This window comes from Conger conger, chromosome 10 (assembly GCF_963514075.1).
Source record: "Conger conger chromosome 10, fConCon1.1, whole genome shotgun sequence".
Lineage (NCBI taxonomy): Eukaryota > Metazoa > Chordata > Actinopteri > Anguilliformes > Congridae > Conger > Conger conger.
The window spans coordinates 35334004-35348800 of NC_083769.1; the positions used below are offsets into that span (position 1 = coordinate 35334004).

Consider the following 14797-nt stretch of genomic DNA (forward strand, 5'->3'; position numbering starts at 1 on the left):
TATTTGTTACCACTATTTAAATTTGTATTTATTTTTTAATCACCACTTATTCTCCAGCTTTATTTATTTAAGATCTGCACGTCATAGGTTGAATGTACACTCACTAGAGAAGCAAAGTCAGTAGCCTCTCTCTGCTCTCCTGTGCATTTCCCGCATCAATTTTTGCACAGATTTAGCATTTTTTACATCCGTTCATACAGGAGGATGTATACTGAAGCAATCACGCCCGCTGGAAATTGAACCTAGGTTATAAACATCATACTACCTTACTATGTTGTGAATGTTTGTATGAATTTTTTATCATTCTAAAGATTTAGGCTCAATCCTTGACCTAGCCCAAAAGCATAAATAAAAGAAAGTTCTCAACTCTCTACATATTTCTTGCATCTCTGGCATCTGTTCAAGTACTCATTATGTGCGGCACATTGATAACACCACCAAAATAGCACAATGTGGCAGGGTTTGCATTTAAATCTGGGGCCTGTTCTATAAAGTCAGCCAGATAACTGCACCAAGTAAAAACTCGGAATAGCTATTTTTTTACTTCAGCCCATGTTCCGGATTTAGGGAGATCCGAATTTTACTCTGTGTAATTATCCAGCTAACTCATAAATCCTGCTTAGTGGAACAGGCAGGTCTGGGTTGGTTTAAAAAAAGCAAATGTTATCGACCACCAAAATCCAAATGTTTCTATTGACAGGCCTCCAATTGTGGCTCCCAACCCATGTTGATGCAAACTGGTTTACTGCAGACCACAAACTACAAAACCTGGGGCAGGCAATGAATATGTCCTCCCACAAAACGACCAATTCCACCAAGGAGCGTTTGTGCTTATGTTGCCAGGAAAACAGGCCCATAACGTTGCTGTTTAGCCACAGTGAAGATATGTCAAAATAAATGAAAGCGTAAAGAAAACAAGCAGAATCTTTAAACAAAGCTCATTCATTTAATCATGTTCCTCTCTTTTTAACTCACTTTCCAGGCAAGAGAAGAAAACAGAAAGCACAAAACCTCTGGTGAAACACCACGGCATTCAAAACCTGGCACATTGTCTAAAGTCCACACTCTCAGTAGTTCAGTGTCCTGGCCTGTCCGGTCCAGCGGTAAATACGTTTAGGTTTTCAGTAAACCAACAGGCCCTCATTTCTATCTGCAGTTTACTCGTATCAATAATAGTTGAGATTTTGGTCCTCCGCAGCTCAGACCGGCAGCATCGGGCCTGGACAGCAGAAGGGCAGGGCGTCTCATTCAGGTTCTCTCACCTTCATAGTCATATTACAATACATACAATACAAACATAGAAAACATAGAACCAATCTATAAATATTGCTATGAACACATATTTTACAGTACAGTGCATTGTCGGCTTATGTTCACGCTGAAGGGGCCAGTGTATGTGATTGCATCCATTGCTTCCTGGTCCCTTTCAGCAATGTGAAACCTGGGCAGTTTTTCTGGCCTGATAACAACAGGATGTGAAGAGGACCTCGATTATCAGATCCTATCTAGAGCAGAAAACAAGAAACAAAAGCAAGAACAAACATCTGAAAAGCACCCATTTTCATGTCGTATTCATAGCCTAGAAAGAAACACAATCTTGCTCATGTCTCCAGTCACGTTTACGTGGAAGCAAAGCTAAGGGCAATTGATTCACAATGACACTCAGCAACAGGAAGTACTTGGCAAAGGGGGATGAGTCTTCCCTTGAGTCAGTGAGCTGACAAGCTTTCGCTTGTCTTGTTTTTCTTTTTGGTTTAGTCTCTCCTGATGTTCCAGGCCCCATACGCCTAGTGCGTCCAAGCAGTCTGATACTGGATGGGAGTAATGTCTTTGTATATCGCCCCACCGTATGTACAAAGAACAGAGGGGATTGTGGGAATATGGGGTGGGGCTGGGTGCGGTGGCTCAGAGGACGCAGGGAAGGGGCTTCCCTCAGGCCTCGCTACTACACTCGTAAATGTTGTCCTCCACCAGGGCGATGACCTGCTCAAACTTGTGATGCAGCTGTGTGCGACGGGCTGTGGGGTTGGCGTCCAGCGCGTTCACCACCTGCGGGAGAGAACGAGAGCCGTTTCACAAGCGCTCACCCGTTCGCAAACACCAAACGCCCCAACGTGCTTTAACCAAGCAAGCACGCTTCACAAAGCCCACATAATACTTTTTTTTGTTTAGCCAAGATGTTTTCTGGCAGTCTTCAGACAACAGTCTGAAAGCAGAAAACAGGCAAGCTTGTGCAGCTCAAAGAATGCTTTTAAAGGTTAAGGTCACAAGGTGCAGGAGATAAATATTTTTAAAACACAACATTTGATTTTTGCAATCAAAACTTTGTCAGCGCCACCAAACAATGCAGAACAAATATTCATTGGCTTTTGATCAGCATTCTTAGAATGAGTTTAAAGGAAGGCAGTCACTGTTAGCTCCCATGCTATGCTGCAACCTACTCTGATTTGAATCTTGTTTTACTTTGTGAAACCTAAAACTTCTGTGACAGCGAGCACTGATCATGTTGGCTGATACATCCAGATTATGCTGACACATTGAAAGATGCTCCCTTACTTGATTGCGATATCTCTTGGCATACTGGTAGATTTCAGTCAGGGCCAAATTTGTGTTGAATTCGTTCCTGTATTTCTGTGGGGGAAAAAGATGAGGAGACATACAGCAAATTGTAGCAGTTCCACTGAAGTAAATACAGTTTATTTTCTCTCCACCTTTTGCTAAGATGTGAAATACATAATGTTAAGTGCCAAAAAGAAGGAAAAGTAAAAATTAAAAAAAAGTACCAATAAGAGATGAGATCATTTGAAGTCATACACACAGAATAAAACGGACTTAACAATATTGAAGGAATAGCAATAAATATGTTTTGGTGAATTTAGTGATCACCCAGATTAACCTGCCAAATTGTATTGATGAGGAAATAGCTTGCTCTTTTAGTCAGAGTTGAGGGGAAGTGTTTATTGAATCCAGGCCTCAGGACTCCTGAGACACATGCCTTTCTGCATTTCAGTCACAGCAGGGCCAATCGTTGTTTTTATGAGATCACCCATCACCGTCCAGTTTTACACCGTTCTTTGAGTCTTATTAACTTGTATATCACTCGACCACATACTGGGATTTTGAAATGGTTATCTCACCCTGGACTCCTCCGCCAGGTGTGCGTTCATTTCCTGCTCGCTCAGTGGTGCCATCTCCTGGATCTGGTGGTAATAGCACTGCACCCTCTTTTTGTATTCTGGGATTTCCTTGGCATAAAGCAACTTGTTGGTGGGAGAATCCTGAAAGAAAGATGTGACAGAGGCAATGGCTGCTTTAGTTCTTGCCTCATCTTCTGCTCATAAATGGAGGATCTATTTATTTATATTCAACTAGTTATACATAGGCACTAATTATAATGTAATTTTAAATAGTTTGTGTTGTGTCCTGCAGTAAATACAATATTGTGATTGCCTTGTCATAAATAAAATAAATGTTTTTCAAGCATCTATTGTTATTCAGGTTGTTTTTAACCTCAGCTGTGGCAAATGTCATGTCTATAGCCTATAGTTAAAAATAAACAAATACAATATTACATTCTTGCAGTTTTATTCATTTTTGTCAAATAATGCCAAATTTTGTTTGACATGTTGGTTATAACTGTTGCCTTATGCACCATGTGTAAATTTTGTCTGCAACACTACCATGACAACTATTGTTATACTAATAAAAATAATATGAAAGGTTATTATAATCTACTTATTGCCATTTAGCAGAAGCCATTTTCCAGAGTGCTTACATGGTCCTCTAATTCATTTTACTTGAAAAATAAAATACAGCTATTTAATTATTTTGTGGGAAAATCCAATGTGCCATAGCGTTAATAAAACCCCACCTACTTAGCACAGAGGACATAAGAATTTCCATTTACTGCGTCACCAAAATAGTTTTATCCCCAAGAGTAAACACAAGAGGGAACATTTCCAGAGTCAACAATCCTCCATGATCTCGTGGTATTTAAAAATAAATCAGAGGAGTAATGTTTGGCTATGAAACATAGTTCATATTTCTATGGACTGAAAGATTTGTCACAAAATATCACCTTAAATGTCTCATTAATTCCATTTTCTGACTGCACTTCCCAAAGTTCCCTGAGAAGCAGGTTGACAGATGTTGATAGGTGTGTGTGTGTGTGTGTGTGTGTGTGTGTGTGTGCGTGCGCTCTCTCCAGCTTCTCTGTGGTCCGCTTGATAAACCAGCCTTTCCTTCCTGTCCACAGGGCGACTTCCTGCAGATTCTCTCCATCTGCTGTGTAACCTTGCCCCCACCCTGACCGTCTGCAGGCCTTGAGATAACAATGCTTCCTGCATGGAAATGGCCAGAAAGGCACTTCCCCCATCACCCCCCAGAACTGCTGATACTAACACTCCATGATGTCTCCAAGAGAAGAGGCCGAGAGCCATTGGCACAGCGCAAGAAGAAAAAACGAAATACTTTTAAATCTTAAGTCTTTTTTAGGCCAATCTGGATAAGATTTTAAATAGAATTGGGCTCAGCTGGCTGCATAACATGAATGATATTCAACTCGGATGAGGGGCGACCTTTGTTTTAGGAGTCCATTTCCTAAGGGAGGCGCTGACGTGGAAGTTGTGTCTCGAAGGTCAGGATGTCTTTGATACAGCCTGCGCTCCTGGCAGTGCCCTGGCTGTGGTGCTGCATGCTGTGCCAGGGAAGCACACAGGACTGTGGCAGTAGGGAGGACTCACCTTGCCAAGCTGGAGGTCAGAGATGGAGCAGGCATCAATGAAGGCCTGAGCAATGACAGACAGGCACGCGTCCATGTGGTCCGTCTTATCGATGTCGAACACGAACTGAGGATTCTTCAGAATGTTCACCCAGAAACGCAGAGGCAAGCTATGCAGAGAAAGCAGGCCACAGTCGCACGGTGAAATGTCCGAAGAAACACCTTCAAAATGATGTGCATTCCCCATTCCTTGCGAATACAACCATGAGTAATGGCTGTAATCTTGTCCACATTGATGCAGCCCATGTCCTGTTTCAGCCTATTAAAGTGAATGTGTTCAGTTTAATGGGTCTCCTCTATGGTGCCATGTGGTGCCTCCTACCTGTTAGTCTTCCAAATGTGCAGGGTGTCAGGGTCTGTAATGCCCCTCTTGTCGGCCTGCTCCTCCAGAAAGTCAAAAAAATATTTGATAGCCAATGGTGGTCTTTCTGGCGGGATGCTGAGAATGGCCTGGAATAGATCATCCAGGAACTTCTGCAGTGTACCCTACAGAAGCAGAAGCAGAAGTATTCAGAACCATGGTGGCCCACAACGACTCAGACGTACTGCCGTATCTCAAAGGTAGAAGAGGGGGGTTCAGAGCTAAGGCAGATATTGCATACCTTTGTGGAAAGGAGTCGGGTCAGGTAGATCTCAGGTAGGACTTTCTTCCGGTGGCTCTGCCTGTGGGACTTCTTAGTCTCGTGCATCTCATCATGAGGAGGGACCTGGACGAGGGGCAGTACACAGGGCTGGTCTCAGCTGCTGCTTTACAGTATGCTGTCATCAGTGACTCCTACATTACCATTATATCTGATTTACTTCATATATACTGCTCCCCATACAAGCTTGGGCAGTGGGCACCTACTATGGCATTTAAATGGATGGTACACTTTCAGGGCTTTTGAGACTATTTCAGTTCTAGTGTGTGTTTTAGATTGTGATTTTAGTGTGATGAAGACTATTTTAGATATGTACAAAAGCTTTTGATGACCTGCCATTGTTAAGATGGGGCAGATGTTTTGAGGTCGAAACTAAGGAAATACACTTCCATAAATAACTTCTAAAAGCAGCTTTTACAGGGAAGTTATGCATCCAGAAACTATGTGTGTATGTAATTACTTCAGGAAATTTTGTTTAATCTCATTTGTAGATGTAAAATGAGATCAAACAAAATGCACTGAAGTTAACTAGTACTGGCACAATATGAAAAGCATATTTATACTCACATAATTGTGAACAAATGCTAAAATAAATAATTTCATATACACAGTCTCTGGAAACACTGTACAATCTGATTTGTATTGTTTTTGTATTCATAAAATTTTAAGGTTTGTTTCCCAATTTAGCTATGCTGCAAACTATTAGTCCCCTATTAGTGCACATTACCTATATAATATGTAACAGATACATAATGCAAACAATATAAATTAATTTACTTTAAATTAATTATTTAAGTTTAGGAACCTTGGTTGGCCAAAGACCCGAAACACACTATCATTAGTAACATCCCAAATTTAGTAAAGGTACCTCTAACCTTCAAATAGGAAAATGTATATATAATATTATATATAGCTTCTGTAAGCTTGTATATCTAGGGACAAGAGCTGCTGGTGTCAAACAACAGAGCTCAGGATTTCATTTTGAGACTAGAATCAAGAACATACTTGATATGGTAACACTTGAAATTAGTTGCTAAAAGAAATGCATGACTCATCTCTAAAAAGCACAACCTTTTTAAAAGCTTAATGCGCTTTTGTGTTGCAACCTTATTTTACCTCACTCCTCAAATGATTACATCCTCATTTACTCCGCATGCAGTAATAGCCCACACACCACTCATAGTGCCACCTTCCAGACATAAAAATGCCCGTCTAATGAATCACAGACAAACTGTCTCATTGAGTCTTGTGGCATACGTCTGTGTGTGTGTGTTCTCTTCCACGTGTATGTTTGTGTGTGAATGTGGAGGTGTATATACACAAATGGGTATACTTACCAAGTGAACATACTTTTCTGTGTCCAAATCCTTAACTGTTGAGTGAAGTACATGAAAACAAAGGCCATCAGTCAAATGCAGGCAGACTATCAATCGTGTTGGGTCAGGAGAGACAGTGACATAGTGATAGATAATTACTTCTGGAGCCAGGCGGATGGTTTGTAATGCAGTGGAGTCATTACAGAGATGGGGAGGGGGTTGCCCAAGCCTGTTCGTTGCTGGTGGTCTAAACAAGCCTCTCATTGACAGCACATTTATTACAATGTGTCTGTTTGGCAGGCAGGTGCCTTTCACCCCCCCGCTAGACTTTCAGATTTGATCCTGGAGCCAAGGCAATAAACTCAAGCTGTTTTGTATTATAGCACGAAGAACAAGATTAATGTGTTCTTTGTAATACATCGCATTTGGCTTGGCATGAATGAGAAATAAGCCTCTGACAGAAATGCTGAGCCTTTAAAGCTCCACGTTGTTTTCCTTGAGTAATGTGGATCCTCTCTATCTCTTCTGCTCTGTTTATCTTGCAAAGGTAATCTCTCACTGCAATTATACTTTTCCATTTCATCTGCCATTTTCTTCCTTTCTAACATTCCCTATGGACATGCATGCAATTCCACTGTTGATGCTCATCTTCTTTAATGATGTTTCTGAGGTCAACACAATAACTCAATGGCTGGTTATTGTGGTGTTTATTTCTCTATTGGTGCTCATTTCAAATGAATAGAAGGTGGCCCCCAGAGGCACTTATCAAGAGATACCAGAGTAAGAAGGGGAGACGTCCATGCTAGAAATACTTTTTTTGGCAGAAAATGCAAGAGATGAAGAGACAAGATACAAGAGAAAATTTGAAGATCACAGTCTGACTATTTAAAAATGAATGTAGATTTAAAAATATACTAGGTTTACTTAGCCACTGTGGCCTTCATCAGATTAAACATTAATACATTTTACAATAAAAACAAAAACCTACATACATATACATATGCAATGTGTATTACAATATCACAAAGCAGCAAAACAATTTAAAGTCACATGTTAAGAGCAATAAAACATATCACAGCAAGTTTGGGCAAATAAATGAGTTTAGAAAAACACTGAGCAGAAAAGAGGAAATAAAACAGGTAATAAAACGGGGGCACTTGCTCTACCTCTTCCCAAAGTGTTGTCACGCTTGTCCTTTAGGCTCATGGCAAAGGAGGCACCCTCAGGAATCTGGAGGGGGGAGGGTCAGTTAGGAGGTGGGACCACAGATCATATGTATGACAGCTGGGGGGGGGGGGGGGGGCGGGTGCTCAATAAAGTCAACACGGTGGAATGGATTGAACAGCATTTCCAGCAGGCCGAGACCGTACACGCTCCATTGATTTCACAGCTTGCTCCCCGTGGCACTCCTAAAACTACACAGAGTGCTGAGGAACCCAAGGTCACGGATCTCACCTCGTCTGTTTGAGCATACCACACAAAGTGTCAGCCTCCGACGCGCAACCACACAAGCATGCCGTGGCATCCTCCTCAGCATGACCTCACCCCCTTACACTAAGCCAGCCATGAAAGCAGCAGAAGTATGGTGGAACAGAGGAAGAGGAAGTATGCCATTGCAAGTGCACACGCACGTGACCGAGGGCGCTCACCTTGTAGTGGAAGACCGTATTGAGCTTCTTCCTGCCGTCCTCCATGATCGAGGAGTTGTCCAGGTCCAGAAGAATTCGGCTGTTGCCACCAGAGGCAAACCACTCTGAAGTAGGTGGGGGTGGGGGAGAGGGGGAATGCACACAGTGCAATATTGTGTGAAGGGCACCCACAGTTCTCCCTTGGGAAACTTACCCCGAGGGGAATGTGTATGGTTGCATAAACCAGTCATTCATCAGCCAGCCTCTAAAGAATGATCTGCTGGGCATGTGTTTGCCTTTAGTCTGATTTTCATCCATTCTCTTCATGGCTTTCCACAAATAAGGAGTAAGTCATTATCAGCATGATGACTAGGACTAGACAGGGCTATAGGCAGTGTTATTGATCCATGTACTATGGGGCATGCCATTTGGCTGTGTTGTAGCATAGCATTCGTGATTAAGCTGTGTTTTGACTATGGGGAATATATTTAGGCTCGATGCTCGAGCTATGGGACATGCTGTGGTATGGGCATCAGGCTTATGATTGGGTTGTGGTATAGCTATGGGCCTGAAGAGCACAACATTTCTTACCCAGGTCCACATCCTCAGCCCGGGGCCACTGAGAGAAAGGCAGATTCTTATAGAAGGCCTCCAGGATCTTCTCCTTGACCTGGCAGATGGTGTCTGTGTTCATCACGCGCACCATCAGGGAGTCCATCCCACAGCCTTGGAATGACACATTGATGTTCTGGTTCCAGCAGACAGAGACAAAGTCAGTGACTCAGGCACACCCCAGTTTTAGTTTCTAAACATTTCAGTTATCACTACCGTGATATGAAGGCTACACATTTCCTGAAGCAAATATCCATTATCATCTACTTTTATTTTCCTTGAGTAATTTATTTGCTAGACTAGTCTGATGGCCAATTACTATTTTCAAACCCTAAGCAATAATTCAGACCAGATGACATCGGAGCTAGTTCTCGTGCCAGTTTAAAGAGGAGTTATCTAGCTCTGTAACCACGGCAACGCTGTTCAGCAGGAAGTGACATCAGGGTCTGCTCAGGGCCTCCCACTCACCTGGGGCTTGGCCTCGATATTTTCCCTCAGCAGCCACTCCTCATTCAGAGTGTAGCGGGCCTTGCCTGTGATGGCATCAATGGAGCCCTTGTTGATCTGCTGTTTGATGGCACAGAGCAGCAGGAAGAATGGTTCGCCCACTGTCTCCTGAAGGAAGAAAACATTTCAGCTACTGTTTTCCTGCACAGATGACACAGCAGTGGCAAGACATCATCCAGAATCTCCAGAATGAATCAGCACTAAACAATAGCAAGATGTTAGCCGCAGTGACCGGGAGCAAGCGCGCAGCCCCCCTGCTGGATAATGTCTGAACTTGCCTTGAGGTAGCTGTACATGCAGATGGACATCCAGTTGGTCAGCATTTTCTCCACCACAGACTCAGTGCGTCGAAGCATCAGTTTGGGGTTCTTAGAGGCGGAGGCATCAATGAGGTCCACTAGCAGGTCCTTCATAATGCTGGTGTAGTATTCCAGCTTTCCATGCAGTGCAATGGTGAGCAAAGAAGCCAGACTACACCTAAGGGAAAAACAGACAAATACTGGGTCAGACACACACGCGTACACACATGCGCGCATACGCACACACTCACAGGCAAGGGCAGTCATCTTGACCACTTTTCCTCAAAAACACTGCTTCTATTAATGACAGATCAGATAGTGGCTATGGATGGGGGGAGAGAGTGGAGAGGATTGACAACAAAGGCCCTTTCATACTTCATACCAGGGCAGATAAAAGTCACTATGAATTGTGTGAGTTGTATTTCTCTTCTATACAGTCTAAAGCAGGCCAAGCAGATTGATTAAACCACCAGAAAAGCTTTAATTTAAGTTATTTCGTTTTATTCATGTCAATTGGAACCAAAGCATTTTCGCTCATAAAGTCCTCATCTAATGTCCTCCTCGGTGCCGTGTCCAGCTGAAATCCTTGGCACAATGATACGTCCCATGGTCTGAATCAACATCTTTGGAAGGGAGCATTTCATCTGGCAGAGAATTGTTCTCTGTCTCATTGCACCTGTGGTCTGCCAATCCCAGCTGTGTAATAAGTGCAGCCCTCCAGTGCAACACCTGTCCACCTCAACTGCAACTAGCCACACTTTCCTGAATTTCTGAAGGACACTGATGGAACCAGCCCACCAATATTACTAATCAGGATAAAACATGAACCCCAGTGAGAAAAAGTTAGAATCTTCATGTTTAGATGGGTGGAAATCAAGGATTTGAGATGTTTTAATATAAACAGACTAGGTTAACCCAGTCAACCAAATTTAGCCGGGTTTTCACCAGAATGCCTAGAATGCCTAGAATTGACTTTTCACTTCAGAAATGTTAACCGGGATAGGGTATTCAAAAGCTGACCAGAGCGGACACCCCTGGAATCTTTAAAATCAACACTGTGTAGATCACCTGTCCCGAACAGCAAAATCCTTCTGCTGCTCCAGAGCGTGGACAAAGGTGACAAGGAAATGCTTGTTGTTGAGCAGCGTTGAAAACAGGGCAATCCCTTCCTCCATGTTGGGCTTGGCAGTGCTGGAGGGCTATAGGGAGGACACAGCACACTGAACAACTAAAGGCACAGCACACCTAACTGACACAATAAGGACACACCATCATGGGATACACCCAGTCCGGGAAAGTGATGAATGAGGTAAAACAGCAGGGGTTTTTTTTAGTGGATAAGCTGCCCTGTAATATGACAGTAATGGAAGTATGACGAGAACGTGTGGTAGTTCTCTGCCAGTGTGACATTCTATAGCACCTTTATCTTAAGAGACAGTGACTTTCTGACTGGAGACATCTCACTGATAATGAGCCTATATACAAACTACATATCCTGAAATAAGCATTACAGTACTATGATTTAAATAAAATAGTAATTTATAATATCCTAAATTCAATATACAGTAGTTAATGATGACTACTGTATGTTGATTAAAAATCTAGCTCAGAAATTTACAGCAATTCTTCAATAGGAGCATCCGCAAGGACTGCTAATCTAAGAAGGCATATGTTTTTTTAAGAGACAAAAAGAGGACAGATTAGTAGATGAAGATAAATGCACATTGTATTTATGGATTTATATACTGGGACCTTAAAGCGGTGTCTCTGAAGGCCATTTTATCACAGACCACTTAATCAAATGCAGACAGATTCCACTGACTAACAGCCTGTGAAACAACAGTGGGGACCCTCTTTCAAATACAAACATGCGATTAGTCCAGAGGATGGGGATTTGGCCAAATGTATGCTTACAACTTCCCCATTTTAGATAATATTGAAATAGTAAATATACTTCACACTGCAAGGAATGTTCAGCATTCCGAATAAACTGTTATCTGGTTAATCCCACTGACATTGTCCAGCCCTTTGCTATCAGTACTAAGGAAACTATAAAATAGGATTAGTTCGTTTTACACAAAAGCTCAAACAGGAGTTGTGCTAAAGACATAAGTGGCCCTTGTTTGTTCCAGCTGTAACTGCAATCTCTGTTTTGGACTTGAAATGTAGAGGCTAATGCTGAGCTGACCAATGTCTTGTTTAAAAGGTATCAGATTTTAAGTGTCAGCCACCCTCACCTGCCAGTCCTGCAGCAGGGGGTGTGTCTCAGGCAGGGCCCGTGGGCCGAGGGCATCGTTCTCATAGACGGGCTGGACCAGACTCCTCTCATAGTCTGAGCACATCTGCATGACATACACACAGTCAGGGGGACACATAAACCGCACACAATCTCACACCATCTCCAAAAATGGAAAAACAAACACCAGGCCTCTAGGAGAGAGAGCATATCCCAGGATACAAGCGCAGTGAGTTATGGTACACCCCGGGTGAGCGCAGACATAAATAAGATGTCTGAACCAATGATGGGGAAAATAATATTGTATTTTCAGACAGAATACGCTTGGGTGCACGACACCAAAAATAATAAACTTGCAACTATTTAGGCACCAGGCAGGCCAAAATCAAATGCAGCCATCTACACATTTTTTTATTTCAAATGACCTTTTAGAAGTATTTAGATGTAAATACAAGGCTGTAAAGTGTTTTGTTTCAAAAAGCAGGTCCTGTTTTCCATATTCAGCTGCTGCAGCACACTCTCACACTGGCTCTTTGAAACCCTGATGCTTTTGAAGTTTAGCAAGGCTAAAGTGGCTTCACAAAAATGCATGTGAATTTAAATGAGGGAAAAGGTTGCATAAATGTTTTTAAAAAGCAATGGTGCATTTGTGTGTTTTTTGTTTTTTCCACATATTCATTTTCAAATACATCCACGAAACCAAACATATGTATCAAAAAACACTGAATGTCAAACAAGTATTATTTTAAATCTATACACTCAGTGAGCACTTTATTAGGGATTAGACTTATTTTTTTAGACTTATTGGTCTTTTGCTGCTGTAGCCTATCCGCTTAGGTGTTTGATGCATTGTGTGTTCAGAGATGCTCTTCTGCATACCACTGTTGTAATGCGTGGTTATTTGCGTTACTGTCTGTCAGCTTCAACAAGTCTGGCCCTTCTCCTCTGACCTCTGTCATTAACAAGGCATTTTTGCCCACAGAACTGCTGGTCACTGGATGTTTTTTGTTTTTCGCACCATTCTCTGCAAACTCTAGAGACTTTTGTGTGTGAAAATCCCATACTCAAACCACCCTGTCTGCCACCAACAATTATTCCTTTTAAGTCTTAAGTCTTTAAGATCACATTTCTGCCCTATTCTGACATTTGGTCTGAAAAAAAGCTGAACCTCTTGACCACGTCTACATGCTTTTATGCATTTAGTTGCTGTCACATGATTGGCTGATTAAATATTTGCATTAACAAGCTGGTGTACAGGTCTACTTAATAAAGTGATCACTGAATGTATGTTTCAATTACTTAGTTACAAACTTAGAGTTAAAAGTTAAAATAGTATTTGAACACATACTTATATATTAACTTGAAATACATATTTCACTCAGATGTGGTAAGAGAATGAAACTACTCTTAAGATGTAAACACATAAAATAGGGATAACCTCAGAAATAGAGCAAAGGGGGGAAGTTGATTGTTTAGTGTTTAGTATCCCAGTGGAGAAACACAGAAAGTCCTGAGGTAACAATAAAACTACTTATGATACATTTGCTTGGGTTTTCAACACTTAGAGTACCTCCCCCTCATGTCTACAGATTACAACCAGAGACATTTTCCCCAGATTCTGACCCAGTTTTCTCAACGTGTGGGTGCCAGCACTATTCTTGCCAGGCAAGGCTCAGGCCTGTGGTTTCCACAGTGCAACGAAATATCTACCTTTGGGAAGAAGGTCCGTGTGACAAACTGTTTATATTCTAGAAAGGGGATGCCCTGGCTGCGGTTTAACTCCTTGGTGAGATCCGTCATGTCAGTCTGCAGCTCAGCAAAACCTGCGGAGAAACAATAAGGGGCCAGTGGTCAATGTGGGAAAACCCAGCACTCAAACACACCCACTGTCTCCCATTACACATCCCCTCACATCACAACCACTTACTTCAGTACTGTTTTATGTTTGGGGGAAAAGATATTACGTTTATTTGTATAGCCAGCTTAACCGAGACTATCGCACAGCTACATTACACGTGTCAGACATGCACTTTTTACAGGAACTCCATCACAAACAGAAATTACACTGTGTATTTGCTCAAAATGTCAAATTCATTTGTTGCATTTATATAATATTTTCTCAGTACTTAAAGGGAGTTGTGGTGGTCCGGTGTTAAGTAAGTGCAGTAAATCGGCCCAGACATACTACACAGACTCTCTCACTGTGCCTTAAAGAGGCTCTTTAAAGTGACCGAAGCGGCAAGCTGTGCTCCCGCGTTGACAGAGACCGTGTTCAGCCACTACACATCCCGGCTCCAGGCCTTCCATAAATCTGGCAGACTCCCGACAGGCCCACAGGCCTTCAGACAGGCCTGCTCTGCCCCTGCCTCAGAGTCGCCCCACATTCCCGCCCCCTCCTACACACACGGCCTGACAGGGTAGCCATAACAAAACCAGCATGACCGCTGAGTGCATGTGAGTGTTTTCTGAGTCACGCTTACATAGCAGAAACTTCCAAAAGCTAACACACACACATGCACACACAGACACACACGCAAGCACACACACGCACACACACATGCACACACACACACACACACACACAGACACACAGATACACAGACACACACACACACTCACATACACATACACACACACATGCACACACACACACACACATGCATACAAAGGCGCTATCTGTAAAGCTCCCTCCTCACTTCTGGCTTCTCTCAACCGGTCTACACACAGTATTGGAGAATAGGAGAAAACTTCAATAGGCTTTTAATGGCATTTTGAAGC

General features: G+C 42.5%; 1 protein-coding gene across 1 annotated transcript in view; it reads right to left on the bottom strand.

Annotated features, from left to right (window-relative positions):
- Positions 1–926: 926 nt before the first annotated feature.
- Positions 927–14797, bottom strand: part of plxnd1 (plexin D1) — a 50248-nt gene continuing 36377 nt past the window's right edge. Inside the window, exons 22-36 of the mRNA XM_061257809.1 lie at positions 13730–13842; positions 12021–12125; positions 10852–10982; positions 9763–9961; positions 9446–9592; positions 8957–9113; positions 8387–8490; positions 7904–7967; positions 6759–6793; positions 5383–5487; positions 5103–5266; positions 4743–4890; positions 3138–3278; positions 2557–2631; positions 927–2049 (exon numbers count right to left, since the gene is read on the bottom strand). Coding sequence (XP_061113793.1) covers positions 1933–2049; positions 2557–2631; positions 3138–3278; positions 4743–4890; positions 5103–5266; positions 5383–5487; positions 6759–6793; positions 7904–7967; positions 8387–8490; positions 8957–9113; positions 9446–9592; positions 9763–9961; positions 10852–10982; positions 12021–12125; positions 13730–13842 — 1805 coding nt within the window. The 3' untranslated portion in view covers positions 927–1932. The remainder of the gene's footprint in view (positions 2050–2556; positions 2632–3137; positions 3279–4742; positions 4891–5102; positions 5267–5382; positions 5488–6758; positions 6794–7903; positions 7968–8386; positions 8491–8956; positions 9114–9445; positions 9593–9762; positions 9962–10851; positions 10983–12020; positions 12126–13729; positions 13843–14797) is intronic.